Raw genomic sequence first — 24,634 nt, 5'->3', positions numbered from 1 at the left:
TTCAAACTTTGGAACAATTACAAATTATTACTGGAAAATGTTTAAAGTAATTCAGAAAGTTTCAAGTTAACTGTTTGGTCAGATGAATAATTTATATGATTTGAACAAAACTTATAAACCAAACTTGTTTCCAGATGGTCGCAGACCTCATACAGCCTCAGTGAATGTTAATGTGGGCGAGACAGTGTCCTTCTATGTCAACTTCCGCCCAACGTCTATCCAGCGCTCTCAGGCCCATGTGCGGGTGTCCGTGATTGACAACCAGTATGAAGATTCTGTCATTCAACTCGTGGGCGAAGGCTACGAGGACGAGATAACGCTGGACAAGATTAGCAGTGTGGAGTTGCCCGTCGATCCAGAGAACGAAGAAGGAAATATGGCAGACGATGACGTTTCTGGTACAGATATTTTTTTGTTAAGATTTGAGAACAAGCTTCCACTGATAGATAATTGTATGTCTCCTGTACAAGCAACTTATATAGAATAAGAGTGATCAACCATGGGAAATAATGTAACAGTTTAACCCTGTTGAAGTGTTTATATAGACTTAAATGCTGCTTTCAGAAGAAAACTACAAACTAAGCACTTGATTTGATCCAATCTTTAGATTTGAGAATGCTAATTTGAAAGTTTTATAACAAAGCATTGTATCCATCTAATTTCAACATTTACAAACAAATCCAAATCATTCAAAACTCTATATACATGTATAATGTACCTAGTTCTAAGAAAAAAGTCTTTAAAAAAAAAGAAACATTATTGATTTCAGCTGCAAAACCAAACCTGATCCGATTCGGGGACTGTTTCATCAACGAGCCGCGGACTTTGTCGTTTGCAATGACTAACCACTCCAAAGTTGACTGCATACGCTTCCAGTGGCCAGCAGATCATCCGCAACTGAAGTTTTTGCCAACCATTGGCCATCTGCATCCAAATGCCTCGAAGGATTTCACGATCGCGTTTAAGTCAGAGAAACCGGTTACTTTTACCGAGTCAGTCGTGCCTTGCAAAGTGACCAAAATCACATTCCCGAAGCCAGGAATGGTAAGCCATTTAAGGTCTTTTAATGCCCCCATAAAAAGTATAAGGTTATCATATGTGTATTTTCCACTTCTGTGACAAGCTCCAGTTTGTTCCCAGAAATTTGGGTCAACTTTCAAATCTATTGGCTTTCAGCAAGTTACAACATAACAGAAAAGGGTTCAAAAACTTTTACTTTCTTTTTTTTCCTTAACCCAAATTTCAAATTAGATACGTTTCTGCATATTGCTGTGGATACATTTTATCTCATAATTATAAAGGTATTATGTACAATCTTTCACATCATGTATTTTCAAAACAACCAGATGACAGTGACATGAAATAAAAAGGAAATAAAAAAAAAAACAGGAAACCATTTATTTTAAAATATTTATTGTGTAGCCTACACAAAGTATCTTTCTGTACAGATAGAAATATTATCTGTGATTAAAAACTTTAACTGTGCACTTACAATCTAATTTTTATTTCAAATTTAGTTTCACTTTTTACTTCCACTTTTGATAATAATTTTATTTTTGCATATAATTATGTAACAACCTAATGAGTCTATCTTTGCATGCAATTCAGATTGGGGACTGGGACGACAGAATCCGCACAGTGAAATGGGTTGACGTGCCTACTTCCCCGTCCACAGGGGAAGGCAGCACGGCTGGTGCAACGAAAACCACCGCCACCACGCCTAGACCTGCCAAACGCAAGGTTGTCGAGATCGAACCTGAGCCTTCACACATGGAGTTACCAGAGACATCTCGTAATGTGGACATGCTTGTCAATGCTGTAGCGGATTACAGCAAATTCAAGTGCAAGGTCGAGTCAATCAGCTTCCGAGAAACGCTTATGTTCCAGACTCGAGTTTTTGAGTATGTAGTTTTTGTCAAATATGCATGAAAATTGTATCAGGTAGTGTTTTAATAAATTATTAACTACAATTTTGCTGTAAATCTTGTCATACTTTTGTTCAATTTAGCTTTGTCAAATCATAATTATAAGAATTGTATGATGAATAAAAATCAGACAATGCCGTCAAAAATTAATTAATTTATTAAATATATACCTATACTAAACAACACAATCATACAATTTCAATTTGTAACTCTGTATTTTTATGGCCAATTGTACTTCAGTCACACAGTTGAATGGTTCCCTAATTATCCCCCGCCATATGTGGAAGGATATTGTTTTGGCGTTGTCCGTCCATCCGTCCGTCTTTCCCTCTGTCCTTCCGTCCGACACTTTTATGTCCGGAGCCATATCTTGGAAGTGCTTGGGCGGATTTCATTGAAACTTGGTATGAGTATATAAATGGATAACAGGATGATGCACGCCAAATGGCATTGTACACCATCTGATAATAACAGAGTTATGGCCCTTTGTATCTTGAAAAAATGCTTTTTTTGTGTCTAGAAGTATGATGGCGGGGGATTTCAATTCAACAAATTTGCTTGTTTTATCTATTTTTGTCTCTAACAAATATATACCTTACTTTGCTCTGCCCACAGATTTTCCCTTTGCAACGAGGGAGCGGTCCAGATGGACTACAGCTGGCAGGTGGTCATGGAGAACTTCACACCCACCATTCAGCGGGCCGTGACCTTCATCTCCGAGGGCGATCGGCCTGAATCACGGGTAGATGTCGTCAACACCCACTACGTCCCGTTCTCCATTGAGCCCGATTTCGGGACCATAGCTGCAGGAAAGAAGACGCGTATCACTGTCAAGTTCTCTCCCCTAGATGCTAATGACTATGAGGGAAGGCTAGTCTGCACGTAAGCAATTTATCCTTTTATTAATATATGATAATCTGTTAACTAATTAATGATTATACTTAATTGGGAAATGTTTCCTGTATATGTATATACAGTGGAACCACTCTAAACCGGACATCCCCGGGACCAAGAGGAAATTCCGGTTTAGAGAGGATTCAGGTTTAGAGGGGACATCGTCTATTTTACTTTCAGAAGCTCAATTACATAGCTGATGTGGAAAAAACACTTTCAGCAAAATTTAATAGTTTATTTACATATAACATTTATTGATACTGCATCACATAAGAACAACACATGTCACTTAATCTATTGATTCGAAAGCAATATCATTCACAACATAAAACAAACAGTGCAACCTGAAAAACAAACAATTTTACACATGTATGCATTATTTAGGTGAATTTAGTTCTTTTTTACACTGAATAACATCTTCCAATGACACAGCCACCCATTAGACGCTTTAACGTCACTAATTCCTAGTTCCTTAGCAAAGCTCCGTGCCTTTTCCTGTATGATCGGACCAGAGATCGGCAATGACTTAGCCCTTAAAATACAGAACCAGTCCCATACAAGTTTGTTGATGTTTCTAAATTTCATTTCATTGTTGAACCGACTTTTGTTTGTTGAAGAGTTGTTTTCCCAATGAGATATGTTCGCAGACTTTTTTCGCACGATATCCCCGATCGTCGACTTTCCTACCCTATATTTCTCTGACAGAGTCTTGAATGTAGGTTTAGGGAACATCTCTGATTCTTTTATCAATTTGATTTTGTCTTCTAGAGACAATTCCACGCGCCTTCGCTTAGAAGGAGGTTAGGACATTTTTAGTCTTAGTTATCTTAATTACCAATTTGAAAATCTAAATGAATATCTAAATGCAACTGCTTCAAGAACTCTGCAAATCACCATTTTATATGACACTAAATTAGAATTTCTAATAAACTACACAAAATATAATAGCATTAAGATTATTACAATTTTACAAGGCTTCCTACATCAACAACAAAACACACTAAAGAACTATATGTTTGTTATCAGTAGGGATGGCATCAAATACCAATATCGATATTCGAATGTTCGCAAATTCATTCAATCGAATATTTGAATATTCGCATAAAACGGCTGGATTGATTTTACCTTGTTATGTGTTAATTTCCATTGGTTTGTAAGTTAAATCCGTTTGCTTAATACGAGGCTGTTTATTAACGTTGCTATCGAATAACTGTATCGCTGTCGACTAATACTATGACCAATACTGTGATCGGGCACAAATAGAATGAAAAACATCGTGTCATAGAATTTTATTTTTTAATGATTCCACAGATTTGTAGCAGGCCGCGCATATGTAAAACTAAGTTTACACACATTACACGTTGCGGTCTTCTTATCCACAGACCATGTAAAGTATTCCATACTGCAGAAAGGGCTGGTGGCATTTTCAGATTTGAATTATGATTCCTTGATGATTGTTTAATTTATATCATCTGTTACTTTTGAGTAATTCACATATTTAAATGTCTGTTCAAACTGTGATCGCAAAAACTAAATTATTATTCGCCAGTAAATTGAATCCCTAAATTGGTACCTAATTGACAAACAACAGTTCGGGCCCTTTCTTATAGTAAGTATATTGTTTTGCGCGATTTGAGTAATTCACACATTTTAATGGCTGTACATACTGTGATCACAAAATTTAATTATTATTCGCCAGTCAATTGAAACTGTTAATTGGCACCCCATTGGCAAACAACAGACGGGGCCTTTCTTAGAGCGTGTATATTGCATTGCGCAATCAACACTGATACGGGCCGCATTATCAGTTTGACACGTCACGTCAAACATGTTACTCCCGGGTGATTTCGGTTGCTTTTCAGTAAGCGGTTCGCAGGTCATTAAATATTGGTGAAATTACGTTTGAAAAAAAATGCGAATATGCGAATAATATTTGTATTATTCGAATGCTGACCATTCAATCGAATATTCGAATATTCAAATAATTTTGCCATCCCTAGTTATCAGTAATTATAATCAGTATTATCACCTCTATTGATCGATATATTCATCACAGGACAAGTATCTTTAAATTGGTTTGCGATTTTTATACGCCCGTATAAAATACGGGACGTATTATGTGAAACCCCGCGGCGGGCGGCGGGCGGCGGGCGGCGGGCGGCGGGCGGAAGGCATCACTTTGTCCGGACTCTAATTCAAATTGTATTCATCCGATCTTCACCAAACTTGGTCAGCAGTTGCATCTAGTTGATATCTAGGCCAAGTTCGAATATGGGTCATGCCGGGTCAAAAACTAGGTCATAGGGTCAATAAGTGCATTTTCAAAGGGGCCACTTTGTCCGGACTCTATTTCAAATTGTATTCATCCGATCTTCACCAAACTTGGTCAGCAGTTGCATCTAGTTGATATCTAGGCCAAGTTCGAATATGGGTCATGCCGGGTCAAAAACTAGGTCATAGGGTCAATTAGTGCATTTTCAACGGCGCCACTTTGTCCGGACTCTAATTCAAATTGTATTCATCCGATCTTCACCAAACTTGGTCAGCAGTTGCATCTAGTTGATATCTAGGCCAAGTTCGAATATGGGTCATGCCGGGTCAAAAACTAGGTCATAGGGTCAATAAGTGCATTTTCAAAGGGGCCACTTTGTCCGGACTCTATTTCAAATTGTATTCATCCGATCTTCACCAAACTTGGTCAGCAGTTGCATCTAGTTGATATCTAGGCCAAGTTCGAATATGGGTCATGCCGGGTCAAAAACTAGGTCATAGGGTCAATTAGTGCATTTTCAACGGCGCCACTTTGTCCGGACTCTAATTCAAATTGTATTCATCCGATCTTCACCAAACTTGGTCAGTAGTTGCATCTAGTTGATATCTAGGTCAAGTCCGAATATGGGTCATGCTGGGTCAAAAACTAGGTCAAAGGGTCAATTAGTGCATTTTACTTTGTCCGGACTCTAATTCAAATTGTATTCATCCGATCTTCACCAAACTTGGTCAGCAGTTGCATCTAGTTGATATCTAGGCCAAGTTCGAATATGGGTTATGCCGGGTCAAAAACTAGGTCACAGGGTCACTTAGTGCATTTCAAGCATTAAGCATGGTGTCCGCTCTCTAATTGAATTAGTTTTTTTTCCAATCTTCACCAAACTTGGTCAGAAGTTGTATCTGGACAATGTCTAGGTCAAGTTCGAATATGGGTCATGCCGGGTCAAAAACTAGGTAACGGGGTCACTAAGTGCATTTCAAGCATTTAGCATGGTGTCGGCTCTCTAATTGAAGTAGTTTTCATCCGATCTTCACCACATTTGGTCAGAAGTTGTGTCTAGACAATATCTAGGTCAAGTTCAAATATGGGTCATGTCAGGTCAAAAACTAGATCACGAGGTCACTTAGTGCATTTCAAGCATTAAGCATGGTGTCCGCTCTCTAATTGAAGTAGTTTTCATCTGATCTTCACCAAATTTGGTCAGAAGTTGTGTCTAGATGATATGTAGGTCAAGTTCAAATATGGGTCATGGTAAAGTTATCAAGTTGTCCAAAACCTTCAAACGGGCGTATCTTGTGACAGTTTGGCACTCTTGTTACAGTTTACAAATTTTCGACCACCTTTATTAATTTCATGCGTCTTTATCAGCTATTCACAACCTTTCGACACTAGGTCTGAGGTGCCATAAACCGGCCCTGAGTGGTTTAGAGGGGTACAATTACGTATGGAATGACCCAATTTTGATCCAAAGAATGACCAGTATTCGGAATTGAGGGGATTCCGGTCTCGAGGAGATATTTTACGCATGGTTTCATAGGGAAAAAAATGGGACCGGACAATTTGTCCGGTTTAGAGAGGATTCCGGTATAAAGAGGATTCCGTTTAGAGGGTTTCCACTGTATCTGTCTCAGAAAAAGGCACAAATCCATTACTTAACATTAAAGCGCTGAAGGCACTGCAGTTGTTCGCTGTTGTCGTCCTTGATTAGCTTGTGCGCGTTGCACAGGCTAATCAGTGTGCACAGTCTAATCTTATTTGACGTGCATTAAGCCCCTTTTTCCCTGAAAGCAGCCAATATGTACAGATTTTAATGATAAACACTAAGACTGGCCAATGTCGACTTACAAGCTGGTATATAAACTCCATATAATCTTTTCCCCCATAAGAAGAAAAGTGAAAATAGCCTTTGCAAGCAGCATAAAACCAAAACAGCCTGCGAGTAACTCGCAGTCTGTTCAGGTTTTATGCTGTTTGCTGTTCATCATTACCTAAGGTTTGGAGATGAAGGTTTACAAACTTGATTCTAGTAAGAAACGTCATCAATAAAATATAACTTTCTAAGGGACTACAAATGTGTGAAAATACGTATCTAAGTGGTAAAGGGTTTTAACTAGCCTAATCATTCTTTTAATTTTGTTATTTAGAATTGCAAATCTAGAGAAAGCACAGCAGGGTCCAGTGATTGGGATCAAGGGAAAGAGCCTGATGCCGTACTGTCACTTCGAGCTCGAGGACTCTGATTACATCACCAATGCGCGCCGCAATCCAGAAATGAGAGGTCCAGGCGGATCGCCTCCTGGCACGACCCTTGACCCAAACACCAGGGTCATCGAGTTCAAGACAACTGGAATTGCCGTGAAATGCACAAAGTAAGGGCGGTTTTACATTTTCATTGTAAATGTGTTGACAATTGTGAATCACTTTTGAAAGGTTGAAGAAGTAAAAAAGTAAGAAAGCAGCATCTGGTTAACCATAATTAAAAATGTCAGAAGATAATTAATAATTTCATTATCACTTTTGCGGGTATCTGTCGGTACCTGCTTTTTGCCCTTGTGATTAGATTTGCTTGAATTTTTTATGTCCCCCACTATAGTAAACTTTAACATTTGCAATTAATTTTGCAATATTGAAGATAGCAACTTGAAATTTGGCATGCATATGTATCTAATGGAGCTGCACATTTTGAGTGGTGAAAGGTCAAGGTCATCCTTCAAGGTCAAAGGTCAAATATATGGGTCAAAATCGCTCATTTAATGTACACTTTTGCAATATTTCAATATTCAAGATAGCAACTTGATATTTGGCATGCATGTGTATCTCATGGAGCTGCACATTTTGAGTGGTGAAAGGTCAAGGTCATCCTTCAAGGTCAGAGGTCAAACATATGTGGCCAAAATCGCTCATTTGATGAGTACTTTTGCAATTATGAAGATAGCAACTTGATATTTGGCATGCATGTGTATCTCATGGTGATGCACATTTTGAGTGGTGAAAGGTCAAGGTCATCCTTCAAGGTCAAATATATTGGTCAAAATTGCTCATGTAATGTCACTTCTGCAATATTGAAGCTAGCAATTTTATATTTGACATGCATGTGTATCTTATGGAGCTGCACATTTTGAGTGGTGAAGGGTCAAGGTCAAGGTCATCCTTCAAGGTCAAACATCATATACGGGGACATAGTGTTTCACAAACACATCTTGTTTTATTTTAGTAATTAAAAATCTAGTACAAATATCCTTAACAAACGTTAATGTCTTGTAAAAAATTACATACCACAGTGTTTTCAAGGCATATCGCTAACCCTTATAAATCCCCAGCACATCCTAAGATCAATCTTTCATTGTTGGGATTTCTTACTTTCAAGTGTCCTTGTATGTGTCTTTTACAAAATTAACAGCTTTGATGAAGCCAGTAAGAGGGGTATGATGTTTTGATTGTCTAAGGAGTTTTAACTCAACAGATTTGAACATGTTCACGACTCTGGTTTTCAGGTCGTTCAGCATCGTTAACCCCACAAGCCAGCTGTACAGTTTTAAGTGGATCTGTGAGGATGAAGTGGATGCCAAGAAGCCATCTGCCTTCCAGTGTCTCACACCAAATGGGCAGATACGCAGCGGCAAGAAAACCACGGTGAGAACAAGCCTGGTTGCCATTTAATGTCATACGCGGTTCACTCTGTAAAAACAGGCTTTAATGCATGTGCCTAAAGTGTCATCACATATTGGCCTGTGCAGTCCCCACATGCTTATCTGGGATGACACTCTGCTTTAATTGTATTTTTTAATTAAAGGACGTCTCTTCTTAGCAAAAATCCAGTACAGGCTAATCTGGGACGACACTTTAAGCACATGCATTAAACCCCCTTTTCACAGAGCATGGTCCATTTTTTTGTTCAGCTCAAAAATATATAAATAACATTAAAAAGGTTTTCATTATCATCATAAAATAGCTTGAGAATATGAGGAATGAAAACCCTATATAGCTAGATATTCTTGCACCAAGTCATTCAGAAAAATATATATTCAGCTTCTCTTTTTCACTTCTCCATGAATATGATAGAATGAGCATATTTTAACAATAGGATATACATTTTAATATGCACCTATTGTAAAATTGAACATATCTTGTTTTATTTGTACTGCTATTTCTCCTCCCCCCCCCCCCCCCCCCCCGCCTGGATGGGGGAGGTACAGTAGAAGTTATTACCCAATCAGGACTAATAATAAAAAATATACATGTTAAGATTTTTAACACATATTAATACTCTTTATTAAATATGTACATGTTATATTTTCATGTCAGGTTTCTTTTGAGTACTCGTCAAGTCAGCTGGACGTGGTGGAGTCGTTCTGGAGGTTTCACGTGCCTGAGCAGAACATCAACATTCCCTTCCTGCTGGTCGGCCAGGCCCGCGAGCCTGATGTTGTCATGGACCGCTCCCACATGAACTTCAAGGCCCTTCTTATTGGTAAGATGTTTGTCAATTTTTTTTCTTCTCTTAGTAACTATTTACACATGTAATAAAACAAGATTTAATGCTACTTGCAATGCATTGTAAACATTTTTTTGTTTGCAAAAAATCAATATCATATGTTTGTCATTTTGTTTCTTTGCTTATGTACTATTGACTTGAGTAATTAAAAATGATTTAATGCTACTCACAATATAAACATGTTATTTATGCAAAGATCTAGAATATAAACACATTTGTTTATGCAAGACATTTTGTCAGCCAAAGTAAACAGAATGCCGTTCATGCATGAAGAGATGCTGAAACTCGGTTTGTAATCTAAATCATCTTTTCTAAAAATATATCTCCTTAATCAAGAGAACCTCCTAGGAAAGTTTTTTTTTCAATTAAAGGGATTGTCTCATAAAATGATATAATCCAGGTTTGTTTTCATAAGATATGGGACAGTTGCCTAAACACAGTGCGATTTTGCTTTGGTATGGGCCATCAGTGTGCTAGTAAAGCATGTCCACATTACCGGGTAATCTAACACTGGCCTTTATGCATGAATTATTACAGTAAGCCTGTGTTGACATTTTTGTTTTCATACTGGAATTGGTTTAAATAAGAATAGGTCATAAACTGACTAATGTTGTCAATGATTGTGTGTAACTCATGCATGATTAAAGCCGAGTATGAATATAAGACAAGCGTGTTATTTATGCTTAGGCCACGACTTTTTTTTTTATTGGTTTACAAAAATTATTTTGAAAATGGTCCATCGGGCGGTCGAAAAAAAAAAAAAAAAAAAAACATCATTGGAAAAAAAAGTTAATACTAATAACATCAGAACAAAGACAACATATCTTTTATAACCTTAACACAGAGACAAAAAATCAAATTATGCAATGAAACACATCTATATCTTCAAATGAAATGAGTCCTAACAGCACCTTATGTAACATCAGGCAATTTTAAACACTCCATTACATGACATGCGTTCTTCTCCCATTAAAACGAAAAACTGCGCTTCATTTCCAAAATTGGATGCGCACCATTACGCAATGCGATGCCCGTTGCATAAATCTTATATAAGATAAACTACTCATACACAAATTACCCGGTATGTGTTTGCTCTTACTCGACTTATGAGATCGTACATGAAAAAAAATCGAGGTAGATCGATCCATGCGTCGTCGCGGTAATGTTTGTCAAAGTTGTTGTTGTCATGAAAACTCGTTGATTTACAACGCAAAACGTCTTATTTGAACTGACGCGAATTAATTCAATCATATTTGTCAACTTCGCTTTTGCTTTATTTTGATAATTTAATCCAAAGTTTAATGTTAGCAAGTGTTTTTTTTTACTGGAATTGTAAGCAAGGAGTCAGTTAAAGTCTTCCGAAAATGTGCAGTCTGTGTGAATTGACAGTTTGACGTCATCAAAGGAAAGCCGCTTTCTGTCGGAAGCAATTAAGCGACAAATTTCGCGCCGAAAAAAATTGGCTTCCTTTGTCTAGCAATCAACATGCCGAACCAATCGTGTGTTTGTTTCTCAATTGCAATCCTCCAATTTAATAAAAGCACGTGCATAGCTCCGCCTTCGAATCTTTTGCAGAGAACGGAGGCGGAGTTTAACGGTTAATTGAGCTAGTGTTTTACACAAGTTGAGTTCCGATTTGCCGAAATTACTCGGCCCTAAGCATTGAAACGACAAATACATTTATCAATGATTTTCCGAGATATACCGATTTGTTCCGATTTCCAAACTTTCTGTACAGATCCTATAAACTATGGCGGACGTGTTTACAAAATTCCTAAACACATATATCGTAAATAATGGCAGTGTTTTATTGGATTATTTATACTTATTATCAAATACTATCGGGTTTGTTTAATATAATTAACATGTTAAACAATATAGTTGCGTCACAGACACGGAAATAAATTTTGATGGGGTCGACATTTGACTGGCGCTGATTTTCTTATTGTCTGTAATTTTTACCCGAAATAAATTTTGAGAAGTGCCCATAAAAGGACTGGTACATAATGTGTCACATTGAAAAATATCCCGATCTCTGCAATATATGTGAACCAATGGTTGATTGTACTTACTTGATTTTATTCGCAACCGTACTCAAACCGGATCGTTTTTTTTTCTCGTTTCGCTCGTTTTGCAGTGCGGTCGGGAATAAAATATTTAAAAAAAAGACGATTTTCCGATTTTATTTTTTTTCCCATTTTCCAAAAATTAGGGTCGGCGGTTTTGTAAACCAAGAAATATAAAAGTCGTGGCCTAAAAGTTCTTAATATTTTTTCATGAAACTTGAAACATGGATAGATGGCAATATGGACATTATGCACGTCATTTCATTGTGTTCCTATGTCAAAAATTCTGGTTGCTATGGCAACGAAGTAGACTAGAAATACTGCTGAAAATGGTGGTTTTCTGGATCCTGCAATCACTTTAAAAGTTCTTAATATTTTTTCATGAAACTTGCAAGATGGATAGATGGCAATATGGACATTATGCACGTCATTATACCCCAACAAACGAAGTTTAGGGGGGTATATAGGAGTGAACTTGTCTGTCTGTCGGTCGGTCGGTCAGTCTGTCGGTCCGTATTAAGTGTCCGCTCTCTAATTCAAGTAGTTTTCATCCAATCTTCACCAAACTTGGTCAGAAGTTGTATCTACATGATGTCTAGGCCAAGTTTGAACATGGGCCTTGCCGGGTCAAAAACTAGGTCACGGGGTCACTTATTGCGTTTTAAACATTCAGCATGTTGTCCGCTCTCTAATTCAAGTACCGTATTTTACCATGCATAGCGCGCAGTTTTTTACCTTCAAATTTCAAAATAAAAATTCAGTGCGCGTAATACATTGACACAACGCTTTCCTGGTTGCTAAATTGCAAAAAATCCATTTCGTAATCGTAAATCTTCACAATTGCCGCCATTTTTTTTATTGTAGAAAACTACACCCTATTATGTTATAGACTGAAGGGGCCGTTGTCGAAACAACAAAAAGCGGGAAAGGGTAGGCATGAACGGGGTAGTAACAGTTTTGACAAAAATTAAAAGATGAAAAAATGTCATTGTTGGTGTTTTCACACTTCTTCATTGATTGTTCATTAAAAAAAATCGAGGTATATCAATCCCCGCGTCGTCGCGGTATTGTTTGTTTAAGATTTTGTTGTCATGAAAACTCGTTGATTTACAACGCAAAACGTCTTATTTGAACTGACGCTAATTATTTCAATCATATTTCTCAACTTCGCTTTTGCTTTATTTTGATAATTTAATCCAAACTTTACTGTTAGCAATTCCGAAAATTTGCACTCTATGTGAATTGACAGTTTGACGTCATCATAGGAAAGCCGCTTCCTGTCTGAAGCAATAAAGCGACAAGTTTCTCGCCGACAAAATTGGCTTCCTTTGTCTAGCAATCAACATGCCGAACTAATCGTGTGTTTGTTCCTCAATGGCAATCATCCAATTAAATAATAGCACCTGCAAAGCTCCGCCTTCGAACCTTTTGCAGAGAACGGAGGTGGAGTTAAACGGTTAATTGAGCAAGTGTTATACGTTAGTTGAGTTCCGATTTGCCGAAATTTCTCGGCCCTAAGCATTGAAACGACGAATACATTTATCAATGATTTTCCGATCTCTGCATTAATATGCTACCGTGCGAGTATACTACGTAGGTTACAAACCAACAATAGAGATATAGACTCATTTTAGTTTCTTTCAATAGAGACAAACAAATGATATTTAGCTAATGGCTTTACGCCGATAACACCAACTGTATGGAATTGAGCGTTCGGGTGTATTGTTTGTCTCACTATAAATACCGATCAACTAGACGCAGTGACGGCGCGAAATACCGGGTCAAACTGGATTAAATCGGGAGCATCTCTTAATGGGGAAATATTTAAGTCGATGAAAAATAAAATGGGATCCACGGACGATTTGCGTAAAATTGGACATTGCGATGTTGCAGGTCTGCAGAAGACTATGTCATACGATGTTGTGAGCGGCAGGTAATGAAAATGTTACGCTGTTCAAATGTGAGGAATAGGTAATAGTGGTTCGAATTTAACGCGCAGGGGTCTTGAAAAAACACGCGCAGTGCGCGACAATAAGGACATATACGGTGTTCTCGAGAGAATAATCTTAAAAATTGTCGAAAATATAGTGCTTTGCAACCCATGCTCCTGATCGTATAAACGCTCCCTACTTTAAAACAAAACATTAAGCACCCGAAAAACTCAGATTAAATGATTGCGCAATATAAGAATGGCGGCCATTTTCGGCCCAATTTTCAGGTTTTTGATCTTGAATTCTTTTTTTTCTCCATTTTGGCTTTAAAAAATCGCATGCGCGTTATACATGGGAGCGCGCTATACATGGTAAAATACGGTAGTTTTCATCCGATCTTCACCAAACTTGGTCAGAAGTTGTATCTAGATGATCTTAAGGCCAAGTTTGAACATGGGCCTTGCCAGGTCAAAAACTAGGTCATGGGGTCACTAAATGCGTTTTTTAACATTCAGCATGGTGTCCTCTCTCTTATTCAAGTAGTTTTCATCTGATCTTCACCAAACTTGGTCAGAAATTTTATCTAGATGATCTAAAGGCCAAGTTCGAACATGGGCCATGCCAGATCAAAAACTAGGTCACAGGGTCACATAGTACGTTTTACACATTGAGCATGGTGTCCGCTCTCTATTTGAAGTAGTTTAAATCCGATCTTCACCACACTTGGTCAGAAGTTGTAACTAGATGATGTGTAGGTCAAGTTCAACCATGGGCCATGCCGGGTCAAAAACTAGGTCACGGGGTCACTTAGTGTGTTTGAAACCTCACCTTGTTGTCCGCTCTCTAATTCAAGTAGTTTTTATCCAATCTTCACCAAAATTGGTCAGAAGTTGTATCTTGATAATGTCTAGGGCAAATTTGAATATGGGTCATGCCGGCTCAAAAACAAGGTCATGGGGTCACTTAGTGCGTTTTAAACATCACAATGTTGTCCGCTCTCTAATTCGAGTATTTTTCATCCAATCTTCACCAAACTTGGTCAGAAGTTGTATCTAGATGATGTCTAGGTAAAGTTTGAATATGGGTCATACCGGGTCAAAAACTAGGTCACGGGGTATTTTAGTGCGTTTTAAACCTCACCATGTTGTCCGCTCTCTAATTCAAGTAGTTTTCATCCAATCTTCACCAAACTTGGTCACAAGTTTTATCTAAATGATCTCTAGGACAAGTGTGAACATGGGCCTTTCTGGGCCTAAAACTAGGTCAAAAGGTCACTTAGTGCCTTTTAAAAAATTGAGCATGGTGTCCGCTGTATTTTGTGAAGACGATATGCGGCATGTGGGGGTATTCGTCACGTCTGTGACAAAGCTCTTGTTTCATTTTGTTCCTACGTCAAAAATTGTGGTTGCTATATGGCAACCAAAAAAATTTAAAAAATCAAAAAAATCTGAAAATGGTGGAATTCCTGACAATGGTGGAGCCGGTAGGGGACCATATTGCTTGACAATAGCCTTGTTTAAAAGAATATAGTTTCATACTCATAAAAGGGCATTATGCATTGAGTCATGTTAGCAATTTTTTATTGTAATCTGATTTTGTGTTCTTAAACATAAGTATTATACTGGTGCAAAAAGGTCTCTTGTGCCTATTTATTTCAATATGACATGGTACCTTTTTGCACTAGTGGGGCGTTATTACATGTACTTGATTCTGGGCTCTTTCTTGTTTGCCCATCAACTAAAGTACTAAAGAAAGTTACCAAAATGGTAAAGTTAGTTTCTATTCCCGCAAGGTAATTTTGGCAATCTTTTATGGAATTTCAAATTGTTACATCTTCAGGCCACCAGGCGGACGAGACAGTGTATCTTATCAACAATGAGGATCAACCTTTCAACTTTTACTTTGATGACGACTCACGTCACTCTGCAGGCTACTCAGCAGAACTCTCCGTCTTCCCCATGGCGGGTCAGATTGCTCCAAAGTCGAGGTAAAGATAGATGATGCACTTCTTGATTTTTTAATAATAAAAAGGGGCCTCATTAACCTTGTTGCTTCTTTAACTCAGCTTAATTGTATCTTTAAGCGTGGTATTAATGTTTGTTGGTTTAAAATCTCATCAAAGTATGATAAACAGCCAGATTGCAGAAAGTACGTCTGAGTTATGGCCCTTAAATTGTTAAGTAAACGCTTGCCCCTTTAACTCAACTTAATAATTGTATCATAATTAAAGTTGGTCACAATATTTGTCGGTTTAAGATCTCTTGGCCAAGTATAATAAACATGTGAATTATGCCTCAAATATTAACTAAAATATTAACTGGATTAAGATCTCCGGGCAAAGTATAATAAGCTTGTGAAGTCTGTCTCAAATATTAACTGAAATAGTTTTAACCCCACTTTTATCAAAATTGATAATTGACATCGAGACCTTAAGATGGGTGTGTTTTATGACAAGTTGGTATTATTGTTTTAAAATACACAAATTCTGTGAAAAAAAGTATATCCTTCTTAAGTTTTATTGTTATTATTCTCATGAAATATTTGCCCCAAGAATAAATGGCGAGCTGTAATGAATTTATAACAAAAATTACATTCTTTGAAGACTTTTTCCAGAAATGTTTAAGTACTTGTCCGATTTTTATTATTGGGTGTGTCAACATTTAGGTCCATATTTTCAGTAGGTATGTTTTAATACAAGACCAATTTTTTTAACTGGGTATTTCTTTCAGCCTTCCCATCAACCTCTCCTTCAAGCCGGACACGGACAAGGAGGTGAACTTCAACCTTGTGTGTCACGTGCGCCGCAAGACTCTGCCCGTGACCTTGAACGTGAAGGCCGAGGGGTACTGCATGGACTGCACGCTGCTGTGTGAGGACTCCGCCGGCAATATGGTGACCCTGACCTCGTCTGGTGGGGACAACATGATCAACTTTGGAGAGGTATGTACAATCCCACGAAAATATTTCCTTCTTTGAATACAACAATAAGCTTTACAATGAGCAGATTGTTTGAATGCATAATGAACTGTTGACCATTTTGGGTTCGATTTGCTAGTTTTTTGGGCTTGAAATAATTTGTCCTCCATTTGTGCATAAAAAAAACTGGGTGCACATTAAACATGGTTGCACAGTATACATGGTTTTCTAGGGTATATGAGCTTTTGATTTTTTTCAATTTACCACCTTCCTTTTTGATACAACCAATGACAGTATATATGTTGCCCAGGAAACTCACTTGATTTGAGATTGTTTGTCTTTTATGTTTTATATATTTTGTGTTCACAAATTTGTGAAGCCCAACGGGCTATTTGAGATTGTTTGTCTTTAATGTTTTTATATATTTGTGTTCACAAATTTATGAACCCCAAGGGGCGAGGCTCAGTAATTAAAATAATGAGGCAAAAGCATGAAACTACACATTATATGCAATATTGTGTTTTCAGTGTATAAAAATCTTTATACCCATGCTACTTATTACATCATTTTAATGTAATAAATACTGACCTGTTATCGTATGCTTATACTTTCCAAGGGGAAATAACTCATCCGGAATTTTAACTGGGAATCCGCCACCTCAATACCGTAATACAGGCCAGGTTAAACATAGTGCAATGCAACCTAGCCAAAAATCGGTAACCAACCCTCAATATTCTTTCCGGATCAACCAGGTGTATATGTGTCTTTTACGGCTCTGAATTAAAATATTGTTTTTCACTTGGTTGATTGGGGTTTTGAATAGATAAATTGTGTTATTTATCTTTTTATTTTTCATTCGGATTAATTTGTGTGGATTTAATGGATTTTGTTTCATTTGTAAAAGGTAAGCCATGCTTGTTTTTATCGAACAATGGTTTATTTCTACCATGCTGGGTGTTTTCAGGCGCGAACGACCACGTGCAAAACGTGCTCTTCTAATACATTGCTAGAACGTGCAAAGCATGTTCTTCAAATGTGTTACGAGATCGTGCTAAGCGTGTTCTTCTATTGACAGATTGTTTATCATTTGCCATTGTGTGCAATAATGATTTTAACGTTCCGTATGACAATTTAATTGATCGTCATTTTATTTTTCATCTGTTTTGAATTAAACTTTTGTTTAATTTATGATCTACGGCAGTATTATTATAATTTTCATTATGGTCAAAATAATGATTGTATGTGCCGTATGATAATCTGGTCTGTGACCAGTTTATGGTTGAATATCTTTTTCATATATTCGACTACATGATGGTCGCAGAAACAAGAGTGGATAAATACCCGGTGACTTCGCAGATCATGGATGATAGTTGCAGTATCAGTCACCGGGTATCGGGCACGATCGCGACCGTACTATGCTAAGTCTCTTAGACAGTCGGTCAACATCAGACCATATGGCGACACCCGTCAGCCGGTCTTTGCCCGATGGCATTGGTCAAGGACATCGACCAATGCCGGACCATTTGGCATCCGCCATACAGTCATTATCCGGTGACAACACTGGTCATGATATGACCGGTACGTCACCGGGGACGTTGATCACGGACCATTGATCGACGTCTGACCGGCCGGTCCGGTCACCGGTCATGTCACCGGTCCGGTCATTGATCACCGGTCCGGTCACCGGTCATGTCACCGGTCATGTCACCGGTCCGGTCACCGGTCATGTCACCGGTCCGGTCCGGTCACCGGTCCAGTCCGGTCACCAGTCCGGTCATTGATCACCGGTCCGGTCACCGGTCCGGTCCGGTCACCGGTCATGTCACCGGTCCGGTCACCGGTCATGTCACCGGTCCGGTCACCGGTCATGTCACCGGTCCGGTCCGGTCATGTCAACGGTCCGGTCCGGTCATTGATCACTGCTCCGGTCACCGGTCAACAGTCATCAGTTAGGCCTGCCACCGATAACACCAGTCACCGGTCAAGAAGAAGAACTCGGTCTTCTTCATTGAATTATTCTCCTATTCTTCGTTGAATACATCGTCTTCATCAAGGATTAGACATCGGACACGCTCTTCTTCGTCGAGCAGTTCTCATCGTCGCAGCTCTCGTAAGCGATCAAGAAGATCTCGGTCTCATCGCAGCCGATCCACATCTCGGCCGATCCAGATCTCGACATCGCAGGAAACGAGGACGTCGTCAACCTTCACGTAGACATCAGCGGACTGCATTGAGCACCACTGGATAGTTATCGAACATACCTCTCCTTCATTGAGCAGTTCTCGGCGTTGATACGCTCGTAAGCGATCATGTCAATGCTCACGGAGACAATATTGTAGAAGACAATATTTCCAGCGTAGCCGAACAATATTTCGGCATCGAAGTTATATGGATGTCGCCACTTCTCACGTAGGCGTTAATGAACCTACTGGTCATATCGACGTTCTCCATTTTATTCCTTTAGGAATATCATGTCTCCATTCCACGTGTGATGGTTCTTCTTATGGCATCCACACATGTTGCAGTCACCGAGCCGTAGTTGTATACGAACACTAGTTCGTTTAACATTCAGGCTTCGGGATAAGCTGTTCTTTTCTCCACTACGACTACAAGGACACTTATGCCTATTAATACTGATAATCTACCGTTGTTTTCCGGTTAACATTATCAGTTGACTTCGTGGATGGTCATTCTTCTGCACCAGATATTTCCATTCTGACGCAGTTATATTATACCGGTCCCAATCACCGGACATCGGTCACCATTCATCGGTCATATCACCGATCACTGATCACCGGTCAGAATAAGTGATGTCTCATCGCCATCGGATTGGATTTTTTGACATGATCTTCTTTTCCGAGCAGTGCTTGACATTGATAACAGACCATATGGATTCCACCATTTTTCGGTCTTTAACTGGTAACGTCACCGGTCATATTATGACTGGTCCGTTCACCGGGCTACAGTTACCGGTCATTGACCGGTCCGGTTCGGTCACCACTTACCAATTACCGGTATTCCACTGTGTTTTCATCGGTCAATTTTTAGTATCACGGGTATCGTCTACATTACATAGTTGTATACCCCTGGCTATGATTGTATTGAATACTATATTTTATGGATTCAACAATCTACATGACTTTTTGTGTTTTTCAATACTGATGTTCTACTGGCGACGGTTACCAAATCATGCTATATCTGTTATTTGTACTTCTATCTCAACCGGCTACATGCAGACTACTGGTCTTGCAGATAGATCGGCTGAAGTGGGCTCGGAGACTAGCATTGAGGTCGAACATTACTATTTGACCTCTATTAATTTATGTTCGAGACCCGAAGGATGAATTGTTTTAACCGCCTTTACCTGTCGGCTACAGACTTTGCAGTCAGTGTCACGGAACAGTTGGGACACATTAATGACACTAGCAGGATTAGCAAGACGACATTTGTATCGACTTCTGCTTTTCTATTGCTCCTACGGCAGTGCATATTTTCAAGCTACTGGAATCAACAAGAGTTCTGATACATAGGATTGCCTATCAGATTGACCGCATAGCGGCTACAGTCTTGTAGATGGCTTAGGACCTATTGAGCTCAGATCTTAGATCCTAGGATCTGGAGGGACCTCATCTTAAAGTTATTCTTCTATTACACTTCTGGCCATAACAGGCCGTCTTCCTATAACTGGTCGTATTCCTTTCGGAATTCGTCCCGGTTAGAAGTCTTGAAGTAAATGGATTAATCAAGTCAGAATTTAAGACTTCCATGCATTCTACCGGCAAGCGTGGACCCGCTTAAGGTTACCCCTAGGGTTTTCACCTTTTTCTGCCATCACACCTCCGATTCCGGAGGTACCACTATCAATTATATTTCCGTACTTCGCAAATCGATGACTTCGCGACCTGTATTATCCAGGATTTTAAAGGCGCCTGTTATTGGTTCAAGAAGAGGCTATATTCTGTAGATAGGTCATAAACTTATAAGTGTTAAACACTGTCCTATTCTACCAATTTTCAAGTGTGTTTGGAGTGGGAAAGTTCGGCTTGCCCTGGTTTCTTTGCCCACCCATCCTTGACAAATGGTTCCGGTCACCGGTCGGTATTTACCGGTCCGGTCACCGGTCCTTCTGCTGAGACGTCTTTTCTTACGTCCGTTTCAGCTTTATTTTTAAGATAATTGTATTAATCTCGGGATTATTTAATGACACAGATTTCCATCTTTTTGTCATTATTTACCACTATTTAGTGGTGTCTAGACTAGAAGATTATCTTGGCAAGAATATAGTTTATTCTACCACAACCTTCCTTACATCTTATACAGATGTGAGCAGATAAGGTTATGGACGATCACATAGAACAACGTATCTTGATTTTCTCAATTATGTGGTATCCTAACGAATATCACCTGCACATCTACATCTTGAAAAGCGAAAATTCTTTTTAGCTGTTTTTCATTTACAACACATTTTCACGATTCCTTTGTGATGGTTTCAACTATCACACATCGGTCGTGGTTTACTTACAGACACGGAGGTGATCATATTATCACTCCTTGTAACTGGAAATCAGGAACGTATTCGTTCTTTGCAAGAACAACAAATTTTCTCTATCGTCTTTCTCATACCAGTTCGTCTCAACGCCCTGTTGGACGTTTTGTCCTGCAGTTTTTTTTTTTTCTTTCGAATTATTTTTCCGTTGGGTTCAATAATGTAATTGCGCATGCGCGGCAGTGAAGTTGCAGACGAGTTGCATGGTGTACATAGTATATCAAAGAATGTTGTTTATCATCAAACGCTAGTTATTAGCGTTATGCGATCGTATATCGCAGTGTATACCGGTATGCTGAACAACGTCAACAATGCAGTTCACAGAAATCGATCCAGCAGGGTGTGCAATTGTTATACATTCGTCCATTGACATAAACTGGAATATCTTGCCTTCTTGGTGAGTTTTTGCAATAACTGAGTTTTTGCCATAATTTCATGAAATATACTTAATGAACCATGGGATTATGGTTTTACGACCTTTTAAGTCTCCTGTACAATTATTTTCAGGAAACTTCTTCACAGGTCAAATATCATATCTCACTGAGACATATTTTTACTGATCCAAACATGTGCCACTACATGTCTGGCCATTAATAACTTTTAGTTATCTCTACAGAAGAACGTTTTTCTGTTAGAGTTTCAATCCTTGTTACTTGTGCAAGGATAATTCCATCAGAATTGTATAAAGGTTCTATGGAAATTCATTTTTTTACTGGGTAATTGAGAGCATAGTTATTACCTTAATCACTCTGCTAGATACATAGAGGTTTTTCTCATCTTTTTCTTGATGATAAGAAATTTGTTCTTTTCTTCATCAAAGGATAGAGATTATGCTTTCGTATACCTTGTTTTGTGTAAGTCATCGCAACTCTGTGCTGTCTTACCTATTTTGGAACTGATCCAAACTATGGAACGTCAACACTATGTTTTTCGTTCCTTTACCTTCTTAAGCGGTTTTGACTTGTGTAACATGTTGGGATGCTTAATGAGCTCCCTATGAACCTTTTTCATTAGGCTTATTAACAGTTCCAATATAATTTTAAGACGGTTTTCCTTCTTATTATGGCTTTTACCATACGGAGAAGTGAAATTCATGCTTTTTCTGTTGAATACGACCAATTCCAGTTGGATCTATTGTCGTTTTCACTTTGTTGTGTCAGCCAGGATTCCTTGCTTAATTTCAAGTCCTCTATATGGCTTCTACCTTCAAGTTTCCAAGTTTTCTTAAACTGGTAGTCATGAAGATGAGGATAAACTTCTTTGGGCAATCAGGGCTTTGAAGTTCTATCTCAGCAGTGTTAGTCAGAAGTCCATTCGAGGTTCTCAAAGACACTCTTCATTTCCCCAAAAAAGGGGGGGGGGATGTGTCTGCGGCTTCTATTTCTCGGGGTTAGACCTCGACTAAGGAAAGTTAATCTTATCCTATCTAAGGATTCATTCCTTTTTAGGATCTGACCGCATGAATTAAGAGCTCTGTCTGTTTTGTGGGCATATATTAATCACACCCCACTTTATGACGTGCTCTAAGCTGTTTACTGGAGGAATCCGACCACCTTGTCATCTTTTTATCTTCGTTTTCTGAAGTGCCAACAATACAATTTGTATACGTTTGGGCTTGTTGTGGTTTCACTAACGGTAGTGTCTTCTTTACGACATAGACATATTACTCTGTCCGAGAAGTCATAATTAATACCGTTTTAACGAAGATTACTTGATATCATTAGCTGATAACCCTGTTTATGGATTCTACTGTGTTGGGAAAATATATACGAACCTTCCCACCGCAGCTGCAAAATCAGCATACGATAACAGGTCAGTATTTATGACATTAAAACAAATTTTTTAAATAAAATTAATTTTAATTATTAAATACTTACCTGTTATCGGTAAGTCCCACCTCCCACCCCGCTATTCGATTAATATTTTTGAATATATATTGAAAGAATATTGAGGGTTGGTTACCGATTTTTGGCTAGGTTGCATTGCACTATGTTTAACCTGGCCTGTATTACGGTATTGAGGTGGCGGATTCCCAGTTAAAATTCCGGATGAGTTATTTCCCCTTGGAAAGTATAAGCATACGATAACAGGTAAGTATTTAATAATTAAAATGAATTTTATTTAAAAAATTTGTTTTACTACAGCTCAGTATAAGTCACACAGTTATTGAAAAAAAATTTTTTTATGAAGTATTGTTTAAAAGCTTTAAATGACAGTTATTGAATATGGCAGTGCTTTGAAATATATATCTGTTGTTCACCTTAAATTATTGAACACCACAAAAAACTTGAAAATGTTGTATACATAAAAATTGTTTACTTCGAAGGTGGAGGTGCATGAGCAACAGATCCGTAACCTGTTCATCCTGAACTCTGGCAAGTTCAACTTTGACTACACATGGGAGCTCAACATGCTCGGCAAGTGGAAGGACATGGTGAAGATATCGCCCGAGTCTGGCGGGGTCAACCACGGTGACAAGCAGAAGTGTGTCCTCTCCTTCTGTCCGTCTGCCCGTACCACACTCAAAGACAGTGAGCTTACATTGAAGGTGAGTAAACAGTTTATTAGCTTGATTCTAGTTTGAACCTGTTAGTTACAGCTATATAGTTGTGAAAGTTGTACGCATCTAGAGATACTCGGAGTCAGTTTTATGCAAACAAAGTACTACTCGGTGTCTTAACTCTTTCAGTGCTGGAACCAAATTTTGAAGGCCTTTGCAAACAGTCTGGATCCAGATGAGATGCCACAAAAAGTGGCGTCTCATCAGGATCCAAACTTTTTGCTATTCTGATAGTATTCTTTTTAAAAAATCAAAGAAAATGCTAATTTTAGAAATTCAGCAGACAACATTTTTGCAGACGACAAATTTCCCAGCATGCAAAGGGTTAAGGAAAGACCTTGAGAAATTCTTGGGTGGTGATCAAACCTGGGACTTTCCAGGTGCAAGGCAGGCACCATGCTCATAACAAAATTGGGATTTTGAGATTTTAATTGTTTTGATGTTGTTTTTTTTATACATGTAAAAATGTACAATTGCTGATGGTCAATGGTGAAAATCATAACACAGTTGTAAAGGCTCTTAAGGAAATTCTGCTTATCCCTTGTGGTGTAATTTCATCTATGTACATCTCTTTTGGAGTTAGTAGGTGCATGCACATTGCTAAAGGTATATGGTGTAATTTCATCAAGATACATCTCTTTTTGTGTAAGTTTGTCTTTGCACATCGCTAAGTGTGTATTGTGTAATTAAATCAATCTAAATATCTTTTGGTGTTAATTTTGTTGTGCACATTGCTAATGGTGTATAGTGTAATTGCATCAATGTACATCTCTTTTTGTGCAAGTTTGCATATTTCCCTCCATACAGGTTAATCATGGCCCCTCATTCCACATTGCCCTGGTGGGGCTGGGCATGAGCCCGGGTCTCCACTTCTCCTTCCTGTCGGCCAACTTTGGTAGCTGCTTCGTGTACCGTGCCGGAATGCAGCCTCACAGCAAGACCCTCCGCCTCACAAACAAAGACAAGAAGGAGATCAGGTTGGTTTGGAGGTCAAATGTTAGAGGTGTTCGGGGAAAACTGGGCTTAATT

The 24,634-nt window shown here is 38.6% G+C and overlaps 1 protein-coding gene and 1 long non-coding RNA gene across 11 annotated transcripts in view; both read left to right on the top strand.

Moving 5' to 3' along the window:
- Nucleotides 1–24,634, top strand: part of LOC127843675 (hydrocephalus-inducing protein homolog) — an 86,828-nt gene that overhangs the window by 47,548 nt on the left and 14,646 nt on the right. For all 10 annotated transcript variants that reach the window (XM_052373381.1, XM_052373389.1, XM_052373388.1 and 7 more), the window contains 11 exons: nucleotides 135–398; nucleotides 770–1,044; nucleotides 1,609–1,901; nucleotides 2,541–2,807; nucleotides 7,236–7,460; nucleotides 8,586–8,724; nucleotides 9,397–9,562; nucleotides 15,423–15,570; nucleotides 16,313–16,523; nucleotides 23,372–23,593; nucleotides 24,413–24,582. In XM_052373381.1, coding sequence (XP_052229341.1) covers nucleotides 135–398; nucleotides 770–1,044; nucleotides 1,609–1,901; nucleotides 2,541–2,807; nucleotides 7,236–7,460; nucleotides 8,586–8,724; nucleotides 9,397–9,562; nucleotides 15,423–15,570; nucleotides 16,313–16,523; nucleotides 23,372–23,593; nucleotides 24,413–24,582 — 2,380 coding nt within the window. The remainder of the gene's footprint in view (nucleotides 1–134; nucleotides 399–769; nucleotides 1,045–1,608; nucleotides 1,902–2,540; nucleotides 2,808–7,235; nucleotides 7,461–8,585; nucleotides 8,725–9,396; nucleotides 9,563–15,422; nucleotides 15,571–16,312; nucleotides 16,524–23,371; nucleotides 23,594–24,412; nucleotides 24,583–24,634) is intronic.
- Nucleotides 4,973–6,188, top strand: LOC127843677 (uncharacterized). The gene is made up of 2 exons (XR_008032279.1): nucleotides 4,973–5,428; nucleotides 5,585–6,188. It is a non-coding gene; the product is annotated as an uncharacterized LOC127843677 (long non-coding RNA).

Source organism: Dreissena polymorpha, chromosome 9 (assembly GCF_020536995.1).
Source record: "Dreissena polymorpha isolate Duluth1 chromosome 9, UMN_Dpol_1.0, whole genome shotgun sequence".
NCBI lineage: Eukaryota > Metazoa > Mollusca > Bivalvia > Myida > Dreissenidae > Dreissena > Dreissena polymorpha.
The sequence above is the reverse complement of the archived record's forward strand: the minus strand, read 5'-3'. Positions and strand labels throughout refer to the sequence as shown.